This window comes from Elgaria multicarinata, chromosome 2 (genome assembly GCF_023053635.1).
Source record: "Elgaria multicarinata webbii isolate HBS135686 ecotype San Diego chromosome 2, rElgMul1.1.pri, whole genome shotgun sequence".
Taxonomy (NCBI): Eukaryota; Metazoa; Chordata; class Lepidosauria; order Squamata; family Anguidae; genus Elgaria; species Elgaria multicarinata.
This window is the reverse complement of record NC_086172.1, coordinates 126,116,279-126,136,734: the sequence shown is the minus strand read 5'-3', so window position 1 is coordinate 126,136,734 and position 20,456 is coordinate 126,116,279. Positions and strand designations below refer to the sequence as shown.

The 20,456-nt window shown below is 45.8% G+C and overlaps 3 protein-coding genes across 3 annotated transcripts; all 3 read left to right on the top strand.

Annotated features, from left to right (window-relative positions):
- The first annotated feature begins 1,731 nt into the window (after nt 1–1,731).
- LOC134393762 (disintegrin and metalloproteinase domain-containing protein 21-like) lies at nt 1,732–4,723 on the top strand. The gene has a single exon (XM_063118853.1). The coding sequence runs from the start codon at nt 2,426–2,428 to the stop codon at nt 4,610–4,612; it is 2,187 nt and encodes a 728-aa protein (XP_062974923.1). The 5' UTR covers nt 1,732–2,425; the 3' UTR covers nt 4,613–4,723.
- Nucleotides 4,724–9,092: 4,369 nt separating this feature from the next.
- Nucleotides 9,093–11,288, top strand: LOC134393411 (disintegrin and metalloproteinase domain-containing protein 21-like). Its single transcript, XM_063118440.1, has one exon. It carries the CDS (start codon nt 9,093–9,095, stop codon nt 11,286–11,288), a length of 2,196 nt encoding a protein of 731 aa, XP_062974510.1.
- A 3,530-nt stretch (nt 11,289–14,818) lies between these two features.
- LOC134393410 (disintegrin and metalloproteinase domain-containing protein 21-like) lies at nt 14,819–17,014 on the top strand. Its single transcript, XM_063118438.1, has one exon. The coding sequence runs from the start codon at nt 14,819–14,821 to the stop codon at nt 17,012–17,014; it is 2,196 nt and encodes a 731-aa protein (XP_062974508.1).
- Nucleotides 17,015–20,456: the final 3,442 nt, after the last annotated feature.

Here is a 20,456-nt window from a genome sequence, read left to right as displayed (position 1 = left end):
CTCCCCAAATACTGTCTAGGAGCCATAGGACTGGTCCCTATGTTGAATTTTACTATATTCAACAGTATATAAATTCCACAAATAAATAAATACTCGCTCGCTTGGCAGACCAAGATAGGTACATTCATTCCAAACGTGATGACAAGATTTGCAATCGTGAAGAAAAAACAACAGAAATGCAAATTGTATACAGATAAGAAGACCGGTGCTTAAGCTCAAACAATTCAAGCAGGAGATTTGTTCACGTCCAACTGCCCTACAGAGTTAGAAAGGCACAATCTAAATATTGAACTGAAACAAATAGATCATAGGATGTTCTGTAATATTTAGTGGTGGTAGGAAACGGGGCAAATGGAAATTGTCCAAATTATACACGACAAAACAAGGCGCGTAGGAGTTTAATCCTTTTTCAGATTTGGACCTTTCAGCTGAGAATGGCGAAAGCTCAGCAAATATCATTATAGGCAGATCAGTTGTCAGAGTCATGTCAAGAGAAGTTGCCAAGACAGAAGACCACCAAAAGCATTACAGGACTTTATTACATTGGCCATCAGCTTATGTAATGTTTGTTAATATAGTAAACAGGGATGTATTGCACCCTTTTAACTATTAGTTTGGGTTCTGAGATGTTTGTCCTGGTAGGTCCCAGGAGAGAGAAGGGAACCACGATGGAAGGAAAAAGGAACTGCACTGAGGTCTGGGGATGGAGCACGAGATAATGAATAAAGTATTCTTTAGAAATACTGGAATTGCTTTCTTATGGAGCATTGAGGAGACCAAAAACCAGCGTCCCTGGGATGATGTTAAAGACCCATTTTCGCTGCTGCTTTTGGCTGGGTCCAGCAAGGAGAGACCAGAAGCCTCCACAAACCATTCCGGTTTTCTGCCATGGTTTAACAGTTTAAAAGAGGAAGAGCGGAACCTTCCTTGTATCAAGCAATTCCGTTGGTCCATCTTGCTCAATACTGTCTACGCAGTGTTGCTATTCTATTCTGTGTTAGATCCCTGTTACAGAGGAAGACTTCAGCAAAGCATCCAGGTGCTGAGTTGTTCAGGGCATTGATTATTGGCACCAAAGCCTTGAACATGGCTGGTAGCTCATAGGCAGCCAGTGCAGTTCTCTTAAGACAAATGTAATGCATGTATATCTAGGTGCTCTTCTGAGCATCCCAGCTGTTGCATCGTGTACTAGGTGAAGCTTCTGAACTAGGCACAAGGGCAGCCCCACATAGAGTGCACTGAAGTAGTCTAATTGTGAGGTTACCAGTGTAGGCATCACCATGGCTATCCAGCAACAGGTGTAGTTATGCATCCATCAAAGTTGGTAAAGGCACAACCCTTCCATTACTGTGATGTCAGATTCCTTGATTATCTTTCATTTCCCTGATCCTCGGCCCTTGCAGGGCTTAGTCCTGGGCCCAGTGCTCTTCAACATTTTTATTAATGATTTGGACGAGAAGGTGCAGGGAATGCTGATCAAATTTGCAGATGGCACAAAATTGGGAGGGATGCTATTTTGGGCTGAATGAATAGAAGTATAGCTTCCAAATCATGTGAGGTACTGGTTCCTCTCTATTCGGCCCTGGTTAGGCCTAGAGTATTGCATCCAGTTCTGGGCTCCACAATTCAAGAAGGACGCAGACAAGCTGGAGCGTGTTCAGAGGAGGGCAACCAGTGTAGGCATCACCATGGCTTTCCAGCAACAGGTGTAGTTGGTGCATCCACCAAAGTTGGTAATGGGCAATCAGGGCCACTGAGCTCTTCTGGGCGTCCAGTGGCAGGGGTAAATCCACAAGAATCCCCAAACTTCGTACCTGCCCCTTCAGAGGAAATGCAACCCTACCCAGAACAGGCAGGCAGCTCAATTCCGGGATTTGGGAACAGCTCCAGCTTAGCCGATACTGCTGTATCTTGCATTCCATCATCATCTGGACAGCACAGGAGGCTACTACTGTCCATGTGTCGTATCTTCATCTTCTTAGAGATAGTATGAAAAGTACATATCCTTCCAGTATATCAAGTATCAAACCCTCAGGAGATGGTGGCACACCCCTTCCATTACTGTGATGTCAGATTCCTTGATTATCTTTCATTTCCCCGATCCTTGGCCCTCAAGTTCATGGCACATGTAACTCTTCTTCCTGTAGCCCTTCCAGCAACCACCCTTCAGCCATCTTTTCCTTCCTATCCATTTCCTGCCATTCTTTCCTCATTCTATTCCATCCTTGATCCTCCAAGCTCCACCCCATTCTAAAGATAACTGTATTGACTGTTGTTATGGAGACAACCTTCATTCTTTATCTCAGTGAAGCCCCCTTCCAATCCTCCTTTAGGCCTAGCTGGAACCAGCTGCTTCAGGGGTGTTTGATGTCCTAGATAAGGAGACCGTGTGGGGTGCTCTTGTAGATGCCTTCTATGAGAGGAAATGGAGAACATTTCTACCAGGCTGCTGCTGCTGATCTTATGGAATGTCATGAATGAAACTGCAGGTCAGATACCACCTCAGGGGTTTAGGTATGCCTCTTATGAAGTGACCATCCCAAGGAAACTGACCCCCAGGTATGGACAACAGGAGCCTCATCATGTCAACTATCTGGTACACCTTGAGGGGAAGGGCCACATGGTTCACCTCAGGCAGAAGAAGGGATTCATCCCTAAACACTTCCCTGTCTTCACCTATAATACAGAGGGGGAACTCCAGGTGGACTACCCATTTATCAGGGATGACTGTTTCTACCTTGGTTCTGTAGAAGGAACGCCTTCCTCTTTGGTCACCCTCAGCACTTGCTCAGGGGGACTCAGGGGTTTGCTTCGATTAGAAAATGAGACCTATGAAATAGAACCTGTCCAGGCATCTCTTACGTTTCAACATGTGGTGTATCGGTTGGAAGAAAAGACGGGCGCCGTCCGTCTGAGATGTGGGCTAACGGAGGAAGAGCAAGATACCGTGATCCAGAAAACAGAGAATGAAGTGGACAGAAGGGCTTCCAGAAGAAACTGGTGGTCACATACCAGGTATGTCAAGGTGGCCGTTGTGGTAGAACATGAGCGATATGTGCAGTTTGGCAGAAATGAAACTTATACTGCTATACAAGTTCTGGATGTCATCCATACTGCAAATTCATTTTATGAGCCGCTTTCTCTTCAGATATCTGTGGTTGGTCTGGAGATCTGGTCAGCAAAGAACCTCATAGAAATCAATGACAGCATGGCGGTCACACTTAATTCTTTCTGTTATTGGAGAAAAATTTCATTACTTCCACGGCTAAAGAATGATGCTGGTCACTTATTTATATATAAAACATTTGGAATTTTGCTTGGATTGGCATACGTAGGAACTATTTGTAATAACGATCATGGAGCTGCTGTTGAATCGTTTATGAATTATAGTTTGTTGCAGTTTTCTAACACTTTTGCCCATGAATTGGGACATATGCTTGGTATGAGACACGACAGCAAATACTGTCTTTGTGAGAAAGAAGACTGCATTATGGCTGCATATCAAGCAAGCACAGATAAGTATAGCAATTGCAGTTACATGGAGTATTATCCACATAGGAACACTCCTTGCTTGTTAATTCCACCAAACCCCAATGAAATTTATAAATCGAAATTCTGTGGCAACAAAGTAGTAGAAAAGGGCGAGCAATGTGACTGTGGTTCAAAAGCTGAGTGTGATTTGGATCTATGTTGCCTATCTAATTGTAAGTTGCGTCCAGGTGCTGATTGTAATATTGGACAGTGTTGCCTCCATTGCCTTTATCGTTCACACCGAGACCGTTGCAGAGGGAGGACTAGCGCCTGTGATCTCCCTGAGTTCTGCAACGGGACTTCAGCATGGTGCCCTGAAGACCTTTATGTGCAAGATGGTACCCCATGCAGTGCTAATGGATATTGTTATCATGGGGTGTGTACTACCCATAGCGAGCAGTGCAAAGCCATCTTTGGCAATCAAGCAACAGTTGCTTCAGAGAGTTGTTTCAGAGTACTGAATTCTCAAGGTGATCGCTTTGGCAACTGTGGCCTTAGACATGGAGCCTTTAAGAAATGTCATCCTTTGAATAGCCTGTGTGGCCGAATCCAGTGTGAAAATGTGCATAGCTTACCTTCTTTGGAGGACCACAGTACCATAATCCAAACACCTATTGGCAATACAAAATGCTGGAGTATTGACTACCACAGCGGAATGGAGATTGCTGATATTGGGGCAGTGATAGATGGAACTCCTTGCGGCACTGACATGATGTGCATTAAGAGGAACTGTGTGTCCGTGTCCCTCTTGAACTATGATTGTAATGCCACAAAGTGCCATAATCGGGGAATATGCAACAACCGCAAACAGTGCCATTGCGATTATGGCTGGGAACCTCCTGACTGTCTTATGAGAGGCTACGGTGGTAGCATTGACAGTGGACCTGCTTTTGATCACAGGAGCGTTGTCATTCCACAAATTATTGTAGGAACTGTATCTGTCCTTTTTGCTGCAATTGTAGCTGTTGGCCTGGGTGTATATTATAGGAGTGTCCTGAAGCACCAGTTTAAAAGACTGAGTTCCAGAATCTCTCCTACAAAAACAACAGAGGAAGGAAATCCCCAGAGAACAACTTATTAAGTATTCCAAATATATGGGGAGAATAATGCAGGGTTCGATGTAAATCATTTATTCAAATTTTGAATTGATGTTATTTAAACTGGTTTCCAGTTGCTTTTATTTCACAATAAAATCTTCAGTTTATCCACAAGAGAGAAATATTTTCCTGTATTTTCTGGCTGTCTTTACAAGTTAACCTACAGGGATCTCTCCATCTATCTCACCCAGGAGGGGCATGGGCATGGCAATCTGTCCTCTGAAAACGAAGATTACACACCTTGAGGAAAAGCCCTGTCTCAAACAACCCCCTAGCTATGGAAACAGCAGTGTAAACATTGGCATTATTTAAATAACTGCGACTCCTGTTCCCTAGTGCTACCTAGTTATTGATTTTATTTATTTATTGCATTTCTATACCGCCCAATAGCTGAAACTGTCTGGGCGGTTTACAAAATTAAGACAATTCAAGTATGAAACAACAGTATAAAACCATAATATAAAATACAATATAAAAGCACAACCAAGATAAAAACAGCAGCAATGCAAAACGACAAATTTAAAAGAGCAAGTTAAAATAAATTTATAGACTGTTAAAATGCTGGGAGAATAAAAGTTCTTCACCTCGCATCTAAAAGAATATAATGTAGGTGCCAAGCAAACCTCCTTAGGGAGCTCCTTCCACAACTGGGGTGCCACAGCAGAGAAGACCCTCCTCCTGGTAGCCACCTGCCTCACTTCCTTTGGCAGGGGCTCACGGAGAAGGACCCCTGAGGATGACCTTAGGGTCCGGGCAGGTACATATGGGAGGAGGCGTTCCTTCAGATAGCCTGGCCCCAAGCTGTTTAGGGCTTTAAATGTCAATACCAGCACTTTGAATCGGGCCCGGACCTGAACTGGCAGCCAATGAAGCTGGAAAAGGACTGGTGTGATGTGGTCTCGTCCGCCAGTCCCTGTTAGTAACTCTGCTGCCCTGTTTTGTTCCAGTTGAAGTGTCTGGACCGTTTTCAAAGGCAACCCCACGTATAACACATTGCAGTAATCCAAACGAGAGGTTATCAGAGCATGGATAACTGTAGCTAGGCTATCTCCGTGCAGATAAGGGCGCAGTTGGTATATCAGCCTAAGCTGATAAAAGGTGCTCTTTGCCACTGAGTTCACCTGTGCCTCAGATGACAGTTCTGGATCCAAGAGCACCCCCAAACGATGGACCCGATCCTTTAGGGAGAGTGCAACCACCTCCAAAGCAGGATGAACATCACCTCGCCAGACAGATGAACCACCCACTAACAGTACCTCCAAGATTGTCTGGATTGAGTCTCAGTTTGTTAGCCCTTATCCAGTCCATTACTGTGCCCAGACACTGGTTCAGAACAACCACTGCCTCACCTGGATTTGATGAAAAGGAAAGGTAGAGCTGGGTATCATCCGCATATTGATGACACCTCAGTCCACATCTCTGGATAACCTCCCTCAGTGGCTTCATGTATATTAGGAATGTGCTCCGCTTCTAATCAGACCGGCGAATTAGAAGCAGAGCGGGGGGCTTCGCCTGCCCTTAAGGCAGAGGCGAAGAGGATTGGGGGGCCGGCGGAGCGTGGCAAAGAGGATCAAGGTGAAGGCGGATCCTTTGCCTCGATCCGGAGCTCCGCTGCAAAGGTAAGTGGGGTCGCTGTCGCCCATGCTTCCTGGTTGAACCGCGGGGTCAATTGAAGACGCCGACGGACCGCGGACGGAGGTAGGTAAGGCCCCCCTCTCCCTTGGTCCCTTACCGGGCTCTGCCGCCATCGCTGCATGGGCGGCGACGGCGGCAGGGCCCGGTAACTCCCCCGCCCTCCACTCCCTTACCTGCCTCCATCCGCGGTCCGTCGGCGTCTTCAATTGAGCCCGCGGTGTCTTTAATTGAGCCTGCAAGCGGCCCAGACTTCCTGGTTGAACCACGGGCTCAATTGAAGACGCCGACGGACCGCGGATGGAAGCAGGTAAGGCCCCCCTACCCCTTGGTCCCTTACCGGGCTCTGCCGCTGTCGCCGCACGGATTCTGGATCCAAGAGCACCCCCAAACCTCCCGCCCTCCTCTCCCGGCCTTACCTTATTTTCGGATCGGCCCGCGGGGCGGAGCGGGGGTCCGTGCACACCCCTATTCAACAGTATATAAATTCCACAAATAATAAATTAAGACTCGCTTGCTTGGCAGACCAAGAGGGGTACATTCAGTCCAAACGTGAAGACAAGAAAAACAAAACTGCAAATTGTATATAGATAAGAAGACCGGTGCTTAATCTCAAACAATTCAAACAGGAGACTGTTAGGGTTGCACCCGAGGAAGCCTCCTCAGATGAGGAGGAGGCAAACTTACAAGAAGTAGAGGGCGTTTCCTTCCCCACAGCCGGACCAGAGACCGGTGCACAGTTGGAAGGGAGTCGTGCAATGGAGGAGGATTCAGGTCCCGTGGAGGAGCCACGGGCCAGTCCGTTGCTTCCTCTGCCTGTCTCTCCTGAGGCTGAGTCAGAGACGGGGGTGGTTCGACCACCTAGCCCCCGCGAAAGGAGACGTAGGGAAAGGGCAGAACAAATGCAGGGTGTCTGGTCAGGTGCCTGCAGAACAGGCAGGGAAAAGACGCCGAGCTGAAGTAGGGGGTTGGGTCAAAGGGTGGAGGAATGAGGCACAGCTGGGAGCTGGGTGGAGTCATGCTGGCAGGGCTTGAAAAGGGGAAATCTGACCGCTGGTCCAGTGTAGCAAACACCTTTCGTTCCTCCGGTTGCTACTGTGCCCCCACGCCTTGCCTCTTGACCGTGACTTTGGATTCCTGACCTGGACCGACTTGATTGACTCCGCTTGAACGTTTATCCCTGGCATTTTGGATGACTGACTTGGCTCTTGATATAGGACTGGACTTGACTTTCGCTTGCTCTTGGCTCCTTGACACCGGCACCCTCTGTTTGGTTCTTCCACCTGGATCGGTAGGCTTGAGCTTCAGAACTTGTCTCTGGCTAGAACTATTGGACCCTATGTAAGGGACTGCGTTTCTCTTAAACAGCAGCAGTCGCCTCCTGCATGCTTGGCCAGAGATTTATAGCTGCGTAATTGGCAATAAACCACTAAAGCAATAAAGCATTTAGCAGAACGCTTTGACTCACGGCTGGTCTCTGAAAGAGACCTTGCTCAAGTCCAACTTCCCTACAGGGTTAGAAAGAGACGATCTAGTTATTGAACTGAAACAAATAGATCATATCGGATGTTCCGTAGTATTTAGTGGTGGTAGGAAATGGGGCAAGTGGAAATTGTCCAAATTATACACAGCAAAATCAGGCGCGTGGGTGTTTGAGCTTTATTCAGATTTGGACCTTTCAGCTGAGAATGGCGAAAGCTCAGCAAATATCATTATAGGCAGATCAGTTGTAAGAGTCATGTCAAGAGAAGTTGCCGAGACAGAAGACCACCAAAAGCATTTCAGGATTTTATTACATTGGCCAACAGCTTATATAATTTTAAAAACATATTTAAAAGGGGATGTATTGCATCCTTTTAACTATTAGTTTGGGTTCTGAGATGCTTGTCCTGTGTAGGACCCAAGAGAGAGAAGGGAACCACGATGGAAGGAAAAAGGAACTGTACTGAGGTCTGGGGATGGAGCACGAGATAATGAATAAACAATTCTTTAGAAATACTGGAATTGCTTTCTTATGGCGCATGGAGCAGACAGAAAACCAGTTTCCTTGGGGTGAACTGTTGCATTGTGTACTAGGTGAAGCTTCTGCACCAGGCACAAGGGCAGCCCCACATAGTGTGCACTGAAGTAGTCTAATTGTCAGGTTACCAGTGTAGGTATCACCATGGTTATCCAGCAACAGGTGTAGTTAGTTGTTGCATCCATCAAAGTTGGTAATGGGCGCTCAGGGCCACTGAGCTCTTCTGGGCCCCAGAACAGGCAGGCAGCTCAATTCCTGGATTTGGGAACAGCTCCAGCTTAGCCGATACTGCTGCATCTTGCATTCCATCATCATCTGGGCAGCACAGGAGGCTACTACTGTCAATGAGTCATATCTTCATCTTCTTAGAGATAGTATGAAAAGTACATATCCTTCCAGTATATCAAGTATCAAACCCTCAGGAGATGGTGGCACACCCCTTCCATTACTGTGATGCCAGATTCCTTGATTATCTTTCATTTCCCCGATCCTTGGCCCTCAAATTCATGGCACATGTAACTCTTCTTCCTGTAGCCCTTCCAGCAACCATCCTTAAGCCATGTTTTCCTTCCTATCCATCTGCTGCCATTCTTTCCTCATTCTATTCCATCCTTGATCCTCCAAGCTCCACCCCATTCTAAAGATAACTGTATTGACTGTTGTTATGGAGACAACCTTCATTCTTTATCTCAGTGAAGCCCCCTTCCAAACCTCCTTCAGGCCTAGCTGGGACCAGCTGCTTCAGGGGGCTTTGCTGTCCTAGATAAGGAGACTGTGTAGGGTGCTCTGGTAGATGCCTTCTATGAGAGGAAATGGAGAACATTTCTACCAGGCTGCTGATGCTCATCTTATGGAATGTCATGAATGAAACTGCAGGTCAGATACCACCTCAGGGGTTTAGTTATGTCTCTTATGAAGTGACCATCCCAAGGAAACTGACCCCCAGGTATGGACAACAGGAGCCTCATCATGTCAACTATCTGGTATACCTTGAGGGGAAGGGCCACATGGTGCACCTCAGACAGAAAAAGGGAATCATCCCTAAACACTTCCCTGTCTTCACCTATAATATAGAGGGGGAACTCCAGGTGGACTACCCATTTATCAGGGATGACTGTTTCTACCTTGGTTCTGTAGAAGGAATGCCTTCCTCTTTGGTCACCCTCAGCACTTGCTCAGGGGGACTCAGGGGTCTACTTCGATTAGAAAATGAGACCTATGAAATTGAACATGTCCAGACATCTCTAACTTTTCAACATGTGGTGTATCGGTTGGAAGAAAAGACGGGCGCCGTCCATCTGAGATGTGGGCTAACGGAGGAAGAGCAAAGTCTTCAAGACACCGTGATCCAGAAAACAGAGAATGTAGTGGACAGAAGGGCTTCCAGAAGAGACTGGTGGTCACATACCAGGTATGTTAACGTGGCAGTTGTGGTTGGACATGAGCGATATGTGCAGTTTGGCAGAAATGAAACTTATACTGCTATAGAAGTTCTGAATGTCATCCATACTGCAAATTCATTTTATGAGCCACTTTCTCTTCAGATATCTGTGGCTGGTCTGGAGATCTGGTCAGCAAAGAACCTCATAGAAATCAATGACAGCATGGAAGTCATACTTAATTCTTTCTCTTATTGGAGAACAATGTCATTACTTCCACGGCTGATAAATGATGCTGGTCACTTATTTATATATAAAATGAATGTAAATACAGTTGGCAACGCATACGTAGGAGCAATTTGTAATGACTATTATGGAGCTGCTGTTGAATCATATGTGACTTCTAGTTTCTTCCTGTTTTCTCACACATTTGCCCATGAATTGGGACATTTGCTTGGAATGAGACATGACAGCAAATACTGTCATTGTGAGAGAAAAGACTGCATTATGGCTGCAATTGAAAAATTCTCAGATAAGTTTAGCAATTGCAGTTACATGCAGTATTTTGCACAAAGGAACACTCCTTGCTTGTTAATTCCAGTGAACCCTAAGAAAATATATGAATCGAAATTCTGTGGCAACAAAGTAGTGGAAAAGGGCGAGCAATGTGACTGTGGTTCAAAAGCTGAGTGTGATTTGGATCTATGTTGCTTATCTAATTGTAAGTTGCGTCCAGGTGCTGATTGTAGTATTGGACAGTGTTGCCTCCATTGCCTTTATCTTTCACACCGAACTATTTGCAGACGGGGGACTAGCGCCTGTGATCTCCCTGAGTTCTGCAATGGGACTTCAGCATGGTGCCCTGAAGACCTTTATGTGCAAGATGGTGCCCCATGCAGTGCTAGTGGATATTGTTATCATGGGGTGTGTACTACCCACAGCAAGCAGTGCAAAGCCATCTTTGGCAATCAAGCAACAGTTGCTTCAGAGAGTTGTTTCAGAGTACTGAATTCTCAAGGTGATCGCTTTGGCAACTGTGGCCTTAGACATGGAGCCTTTAAGAAATGTCGTAAAAAGAATATCCTGTGTGGCCGAATCCAGTGTGAAAATGTGCATAGCTTACCTTCTTTGGAGGACCACAGTACCATAATCCAAACACCTGTTGGCAATACAAAATGCTGGAGTATTGACTACCACAGCGGAATGGAGATTGCTGATATTGGGGCAGTGATAGATGGAACTCCTTGCGGCACTGACATGATGTGCATTAAGAGGAAATGTGTGTCCGTGTCCCTCTTGAACTATGATTGTAATTTCACAAAGTGCCATTATCGGGGAATATGCAACAACCGCAAACAGTGCCATTGCGATTATGGCTGGGCGCCTCCTGACTGTCTTATGGAAGGCTACGGTGGTAGCATTGACAGTGGACCTGATTTCGATCAAAGAAGCGTTGTCATTCCACAAATTATTGTAGGAACTGTATCTGTCCTTTTTGCTGCCACTTTAGCTCTTGGCCTGGGTGTACATTATCGGAGTGTGCTGAAGCACCAGTTTAAAAGACTGAGTTCCAGAATCTCTCCTACAAAAACAACAGAGGAAGGAAATCCCCAGAGAACAACTTATTAAGTATCCCAAATATATGGGGAGAATAATGCAGAGTTCGATGTAAATAATTCATTCAAATTTTGAATTGATGTTATTTAGGCTGGTTTCCAGTTGCTTTTATTTCACAATAAAATCTTCAGTTTATCCACAAGAGTGAAATATTTTCCTATATTTCTGGCTGACCTTATAATTTAACCTACCGGGATCTCTCCATCTCTCTCACCAGGGGTGGGGGGTAATCTGTCCTTTGAAAGGGAAGATAACACACCCTGAGTAAAGGCCCTGTCTCAAACAGAACCCCATAGCTCTGGAAACAGCAGCGTAAACATTCGCACTGCGACACTGTTCCCTAGTGCTACCTAGTTATGGTAAGTAGTGAATTCACACTATTCTGGCTAGATGTCTTTCAGCAATGATACTGATGACTTTATCCTTATTGCTCTTCCCCCCCACTGTGCTCCCCAGTGAGGTTAGGCTAGCTTCCTGCTTAGCGTTGCTTACATGACTGATGGAGACAATAGTGTTCACAGGTGGGCAATGCTCTATTCCCGGGCCGCTTCCAGTCCAGTTTCTATGTTGATGTTGTCAGTGGCATTTCCTCCTGCAGTTGGCAAAAGTGGTGCGGCTGCAGTCTTCTCCTATTACTCAGCAGCTGTGTAACATGGGGGACCCTGGGAAAGGTGATGTTTAGCTCTCTCCCCATTGATGTAATGCTTCGGGATTTTTTTCCTGCAATGTCTCTCTCTCTCTCTCCCCCCCCCCCCCCATAAACACCACTGAGCTTCAGCAGGGAACAGCTGAGCAGAACAGCTGAGCCTTGGGGAAATGGGGCTGCATTCCAGATAAATGAAGTCCTTAGCTGACGTCCATTCCCCACCAATGGGTTGAGCAGGAAGAGTGTGCAAACACCACACACCCCATCCCCATTGTTCAGTTTGGATGGGGGCTGAGGGTGCATGTGAATCTATTCTTGTGCATGTACACATGCTCGAGCCAGCCGTTTGCAAACAGTGTGTGTGAAAGTGAATGGATGGAGAGGGTGTGTTTTTGTGTGAAAGCATGCAGACCTCTCATACACCCTTGCAGTGATGAAGGGTGCAATCATGGAATAGTAGAGTTGGAAGGGGCCTTCCAACTGACAGGCTTCCAGCTCAGAGCTTCCGGTTTGTTCTCCTCCTGCTTAGCATTTTTGCTAAACAGCCATTTTTGCCCATCTAGCTGGGGCTCTGCAGAGCAGTTGGGAAGGAGGCTGGGGAGACTGGAGGTCCCCTCCCTGCCCACAAACTGCCCTCCTTTCGCTCCTCTCTCAGGTTGCTTTTGTGATTTGAGAGGGGGAGCCAGCGTGGTCCCCTCCATGCTAGCTGCAAGGCGGAGGGGAATTCGGACACCTGAGTCTGAGGTTGGAGTGCTCCCTCCCACCTCTGATCCAGGAATTTGAAAAATCCTCTCTCCCCCCCTCCCCAAATATTGTCCAGGAGCCATAGGATTGGTCCCTATGGTGAATTTTACTATATTCAACAGTATATAAATTCCACAAATAAATAAAGACTCACTCGCTTGGCAGACCAAGAGGAGTACATTCAATCCAAACGTAAGTGCAAGAAGATTTGCAATTGTGAAGAAAAAACAAAACTGCAAATTGTGTACAAATAAGAAGTCCGGTGCTTAATCTCAAACAATTCAAACAGGGGACCTTGCTCAAGTCCAACTTCCCTACAGGGTTAGAAAGGGACGATCTAGTTATTGAACTGAAACAAATAGATCATAATGGATGTTCTGTAGTATTTTGTGGTGGTAAGAAATGGGGCAAGTGGAAATTGTCCAAATTATAAACAACAAAACAAGGCGTGTAGGTATTTGAGCTTTAATCAGATTTGGACCTTTCAGCTGAGAATGGCGAAAGCTCAGCAAATACCATTATAGGCAGATCAGTTGTCAGAGTCATGTCAAGAGAAGTTGCCAAGACAGAAGACCACCAAAAGCATTTCAGGATTTTATTACATTGGCCAACAGCTGATATAATTTAAAAAACATATTTAAAAGGGGATGTATTGCACCCTTTTAACTATTAGTTTGGGTTCTGAGATGCTTGTCCTGTGTAGGACCCAGGAGAAAGGAGGGAACCATGACGGAAGGAAAAAGGAACTGCACTGAGGGCTGGGAATGGAGCATGAGATAATGAATAAAGAATTCCTTAGAAATACTGGAATTGCTTTCTTATGGAGCATGGAGCAGACCAAAAACCAGCATCCTTGGGATGAAGTCAGAGACCCAACAGCCCTGGTGCCCCCAGCTCTGACACCAATCCGAGGTCCCTTTCTGTCGTACATCTCTGCAACATCCTTCTGCACCAAACTTACGTCAGAACTTTTCGCTGCTACTTTTGGCTGGGCCAACAAGGAGGGACCAGAAGCCTCCGCAAACCATTCTGGTTTTCTGCCATGGTTTAACAGTTAAAAAGAGGAACAGCGGAACTTGCCTTGTACCAAGCAATTCCATTGGTCCATCTTGCTCAATACTGTCTACGCAGTGTTGCTATTCTATTCGGTGTCAGATCCGTGTTACAAAGGAAGACTTCAGCAAAGTATCTTGGTCCTAAGTTATTCGGGGCTTTGATTATCGGCACCAAAGCCTTGAACATGGCTTGGTAGCTCATAGGCAGCCAGTGCAGTTCTCTTAAGACAAATGTAACGCATGTATATCTAGGTGCTCTACTGAGCATCCCAGCTGTTGCATTGTGTACTAGGTGAAGCTTCTGAACCAGGCACAAGGGCAGCCCCACATAGAGTGCACTGCAGTGGTCTAATTGGCAGGTTACCAGTTTAGGCATCACCATGGCTATCCAGCAACAGGTGTAGTTGTTGCATCCACCAAAGTTGGTAATGGGCAATCAGGGCCACTGAGCTCTTCTGGGCCTCCAGTGACATGGATAGATCCACAAGAATCCTTCAGAGGAAATGCAACCCTACCCAGAACAGGCAGGCAGCTCAATTTCTGGATTTTGGAACACCTCCAGCTTAGCCGATACTGCTGCATCTTGCATTCCATCATCATCTGGGCAGCACAGGAGGCTACTACTGTCCATGTGTCGTATCTTCATCTTCTTAGAGATAGTATGAAAAGTACATATCCTTCCAGTATATCAAGTATCAAACCCTCAGGAGATGGTGGCACACCCCTTCCATTACTGTGATGTCAGATTCCTTGATTATCTTTCATATCCCCGATCCTTGGCCCTCAAATTCATGGCACATGTAACTCTTCTTCCTGTAGCCCTTCCAGCAACCACCCTTCAGCCATCTTTTCCTTCCTATCCATCTGCTCCCATTCTTTCCTCATTCTATTCCATCCTTGATCCTCCAAGCTCCACCCCATTCTAAAGATAACTGTATTGACTGTTGTTATGGAGACAACCTTCATTCTTTATCTCAGTGAAGCCCCCTTCCAAACCTCCTTCAGGCCTAGCTGGAACCAGCTGCTTCAGGGGGCTTTGCTGTCCTAGATAAGGAGACTGTGTGGGGTGCTCTGGTAGATGCCTTCTATGAGAGGAAATGGAGAACATTTCTACCAGGCTGCTGATGCTCATCTTATGGAATTTCATGAATGAAACTGCAGGTCAGATACCACCTCAGGGGTTTAGGTATGCCTCTTATGAAGTGACCATCCCAAGGAAACTGACCCCCAGGTATGGACAACAGGAGCCTCATCACGTCAACTATCTGGTACACGTTGAGGGGAAGGGCCACATGGTGCACCTCAGGCAGAAGAAGGGATTCATCCCTAAACACTTCCCTGTCTTCACCTATAATACAGAGGGGGAACTCCAGGTCGACTACCCATTTATGAGGGATGACTGTTTCTACCTTGGTTCTGTAGAAGGAACGCCTTCCTCTTTGGTCACCCTCAGCACTTGCTCAGGGGGACTCAGGGGTCTGCTTCGATTAGAAAATGAGACCTATGAAATTGAACCTGTCCAGGCATCTCTTACATTTCAACATGTGGTGTATCGGTTGGAAGAAAAGACGGGCGCCGTCCGTCTGAGATGTGGGCTAACGGAGGAAGAGCAAAGTCTTCAAGACACCGTGATCCAGAAAACAGAGAATGTAGTGGACAGAAGGGCTTCCAGAAGAGACTGGTGGTCACATACCAGGTATGTCAAGGTGGCAGTTGTGGTAGAACATGAGCGATATGTGAAGTTTGGCAGAAATAAAACTTATACTGCTATACAAGTTCTGGATGTCATCCATACTGCAAATTCATTTTATGAGCCACTTTCTCTTCAGATATCTGTGGTTGGTCTGGAGATCTGGTCAGCAAAGAACCTCATAGAAATCAATGACAGCATGGTGGTCACACTTAATTCTTTCTGTTATTGGAGAAAAATTTCATTACTTCCACGGCTAAAGAATGATGCTGGACACCTATTTATATATAAAACATTTGGAAGGACTCTTGGATTGGCATACGTAGGAGCAATTTGTAATAACGGTCATGGAGCTGCTGTTGAATCTTATGTGACTTCTAGTTTGTTCCTGTTTTCTAACACATTTGCCCATGAATTGGGACATTTGCTTGGAATGAGACATGACGTCAAATACTGTCATTGTGAAAAAAAAGACTGCATTATGGCTGAAAGTCAAGAAAACACAGATAAGTTTAGCAATTGCAGTTACATGGAGTATTATCCACATAGGAACACTCCTTGCTTGTTAATTCCACCAAACCCTAAGAAAATGTATAAATCGAAATTCTGTGGCAACAAAGTAGTGGAAAAGGGTGAGCAATGTGACTGTGGTTCAAAAGCTGAGTGTGATTTAGATCTATGTTGCTTATCTAATTGTAAGTTGCGTCCAGGTGCTGATTGTAATATTGGAGAGTGTTGCCACCATTGTCTTTATCGTCTACACCGAACTATTTGCAGACAGAAGACTAGCGCCTGTGATCTCCCTGAATTCTGCAATGGGACTTCAGCATGGTGCCCTGAAGACCTTTATGTGCAAGATGGTGCCCCATGCAGTGCTAATGGATATTGTTATCATGGGGTGTGTACTACCCACAGCAAGCAGTGCAAAGCCATCTTTGGCAATCAAGCAACAGTTGCTTCAGAGAATTGTTTCGGAGTACTGAATTCTCAAGGTGACCGCTTTGGCAACTGTGGCCTTAAACATGGAGCCTTAAAGAAATGTCATAAAAATAATATCCTGTGTGGCCGAATCCAGTGTGAAAATGTGAATAGCTTACCTTCTTTGGAGGACCACAGTACCATAATCCAAACACCTGTTGGCAATACAAAATGCTGGAGTATAGACTACCACAGCGGAATGGAGATTGCTGATATTGGGGCAGTGATAGATGGAACTCCTTGCGGCACTGACATGATGTGCATTAAGAGGAAATGTGTGTCCGTGTCCCTCTTGAAGTATGATTGTGATGTCACAAAGTGCCATAATCGGGGAAAATGCAACAACCGCAAACATTGCCATTGCAATTATGGTTGGGAACCTCCTGACTGTCTAAACAGAGGCTACGGTGGTAGCATTGACAGTGGACCTGCTTTTGATCACAGGAGCGTTGTCATTCCACAAATTATTGTAGGAACTGTATCTGTCCTTTTTGCTGCCACTTTAGCTCTTGGCCTGGGTGTATATTATAGGAGTGTCCTGAAGCACCAGTTTAAAAGACTGAGTTCCAGAATATCTCCTACAAAAATAACAGAGGAAGGAAATCCCCAGAGAACAACTTATTAAGTATCCCAAATATATGGGGAGAATAATGCAGAGTTTGATGTAAATCATTTATTCAAATTTTGAATTGATGTTATTTAAACTGGTTTCCTGTTGCTTTTATTTCACAATAAAATCTTCAGTTTATCCACAAGAGAGAAATATTTTCCTATATGTTCTGGCTATCCTTATAGACTGGAAGAACTGGGCATGTTTAGCCTGGAGAAGAGAAGATTGAGGGGAGACATGATAGCACTCTTCAAATACTTAAAAGGTTGTCACACAGGGGAGGGCCAGGATCTCTTCTTGATCCTCCCAGAGTGCAGGACACGGAATAACGGGCTCAAGTTAAAGGAAGCCAGATTCCGGCTGGACTTCAGGAAAAACTTCCTGACTTTTAGAGCAGTACGACAATGGAATCAGTTACCTAGGGAGGTTGTGGGCTCTCCCACACTAGAGGCCTTCAAGATGCAGCTGGACAAGCATCTGTCAGGGATGCTTTAGGGTGGATTCCTACATTGAGCAGGTGGTTGGACTCGATGGCCTTGTAGGCCCCTTCCAGCTCTGCTATTCTATGATTCTATGATAATTTAACCTACAGGTATCTCTCCATCTCTCCCACTTGGGGTGGGGGTGGAAATCTGTCCTCTGAAAGGTAAGCTAATGCACCATGAGTAAAAGCCCTGTCTCAAACAGAACCTCATGGCTATGGAAGCAGCAGCATAAACATTGGCATTTTTAAAATAAGTGCAACTCTGTTCCCTAGTTCTACCTATTTATGGTAAGTAGTGAATTCACACTAGTCTAGCTTGATGTCTTTCAGCAATGATACTGATGACTTTATCATTAGTGCCCCCCCAACACAGTGCTCCCCAGTGAGGTTAGGCTAGCTTCCTGCTTAGCGTTGCTTACATGACTGATGGAGACAATAGTGTCCACAGGTGGGCAATGCTCTATTCCCGGGCCGCTTCCAGTCCAGTGTCTAAGCTGATGTGATCAGTGGCATTTTCCCCTGCAGTTGGCAAAAGTGGTGTGACTGCAGTATTCTTCTCCTATTACTCAGCAGCTGTGTAACATGGGGGACCCTGGGAAAGGTGACGTTTAGCCTTCTCCCCATTGATGTAATGCTTCGGGATTTTTTCCTGCAAAGTCTCTCTCTCTTGCCCCACCCCCGCCCCCCATACACACCACTGAGCTTCAGCAGGGAACAGCTGAGCAGAACAGCTGAGCCTTGGGGAAATGGGGCTGCATTCCAGATAAATGATGTCTTTAGCTGAAGTCCATTCCCCACCAATGGGTTGAGCAGGAAGAGTGTGCAAACACCACACACCCCGTCCCCATTGTTCAGTTTGGATGGGGGCTGAGGGTGCATGTGAATCTATTCTTGTGCATGTACACATGCTCCAGCCAGCCGTTCACAAACAGTGTGTGTGAAAGTGAATGGATGGAGAGGGTGTGTTTTTGTGTGAAAGCATGCAGACCTCTCAAACACCCTTGCAGTGATGAAGGGTGCAATCATGGAATAGTAGAGTTGCAAGGGCCTTTAAGGCCATCGTGTCCAACCCCCTGCTCAATGCAGGAATCCACAATAAAGCGTACCTGACATCTGTAGCATACCTATCAAGATGCCCACTAGCCTTTGAACTCTGAGACTGACAGGCTTCCAGCTCAGACCTTCCGGTTTGGTCTCCTCCTGCTTAGCATTTTTGCTAAACAGCCATTTTTGCCCATCTAGCTGGGGCTCTGCAGAGCAGTTGGGAAGGAGGCTGGGGAGACTGGAGGTCCCCTCCCTGCCCACAAACTGCCCTCCTTTCCCTCCTCTTTCCGGTTGCTTTTGGGACTTGAGAGAGGGAGCCAGCGTGGTCCTCTCCATGCTAGCTGCAAGGCGGAGGGGAATTCGGATGCTTGAGTCTGAGGTTGGAGTGCTCCCTCCCACCTCTGATCCAGGAATTTGAAAAATCCTCTCTCCCCCCCCTCCCCAAATACTGTCTAGGAGCCATAGGATTGGTCCCTATGGTGAATTTTACTATATTCAACAGTATATAAATTCCACAAATAAATAAAGACTCACTCGCTTGGCAGACCAAGAGGCGTACATTCAATCCAAACGTTAAGTGCAGGAAGATTTGCAATCGTGAAGAAAAAACAAAACTGCAAATTGTGTACAAATAAGAAGACTGGTGCTTAAGCTCAAACAATTCAAACAGGGGACCTTGCTCAAGTCCAACTGCCCTACAGGGTTAGAAAGGGACGATCTAAATATTGAACTGAAACAAATACATCATAGGATGTTCTGTAGTGGTGGTAGGAAATGGGGCAAGTGGAAATTGTCCAAATTATACACGACAAAAGAAGGCACGTGGGAGTTTGATCCTTTTTCAGATTTGGACCTTTCAGCTGAGAATGGTGAAAACTCAGCAAATATCATTATAGGCAGATCAGTTGTCAGAGTCATGTCAAGAGAAGTTGCCCAGACAGAAGACCACCAAAAGCATTTCAGGATTTTATTACTAGGCATGTGCTCCGCTCCGATTAGAAGCGCAGAAGCTGGAGCGAATTGGCCTGCTCCGCCTTGCCCAGAGGCGGAGTAGAAGCGGACCGTGGACCCCTAGAAGCAAGGCGAAGAGAAGCGGCCATTTTCGCAGCGCTCCTCCTTCCGCGGAGCGATCCGATCGCCATCTTGAAACATTTCGCCCATAGGATTGCATTGCAGAAAAGAATCGTGGATAACTGTGTTGTTTTTGAAGCTATCGTTCTGAAAATTCTTGTGCTTAGAGAGTCGTGGATGGGGGTCATTTTGAGCCTACTCTCAGCTCAATGTGTGCTGTGGTTCACATGCTATATTTTTTAAAATATCGGGTAAACATTACAAACAGGGACCGCGGGTAAAACGGCGGCGGTGGGTTTTTTTTTTTTGAAGTGATGACAGGCACATTCAACTCCCAATCCTGATGAGAATTGATCACCTCATGAAGCATCCTCCAATCCCAGCGTTCGAGGGGGGGACTAAGGCAGAGTCACCCTCAGAGCTATGAGCTCTCAGCGTCTTGTGGGTTTGGCGTTCATGGGTGCTGCTGCTGTGTTTGGACTTTGAGATAGATTTGGCTTGGCGTGTGTGTGTGTGTTTGTTTGCTTCTTTCTGACTTTTTGCTTAGTTTGCTCTGTGTTTTTCCCTTACTTTGATTTAATATTAACTTTATTTTTAAATTTTGGAGTGTGTGTTTGTTTGTTTGTTTGGTTGTCCCCCCCTTCCCTCTCTTAAAGCCTGATTGTGTTCCATCTTCCTTCTTCCTTCTATATACAAAAAAATACCAAAAATAAATAAATCTCTATTTCTTCTCTGTGTTACTTGGACTGTGAGTGTGACTGTGTTATTGTGTGAGTGTTCTGTGTGCACTGTTTTTGTGAAGTGCAACAGCCACAGATTGAGCATTTCAAATCCTGTTTGGGCAAAGCATACACACAC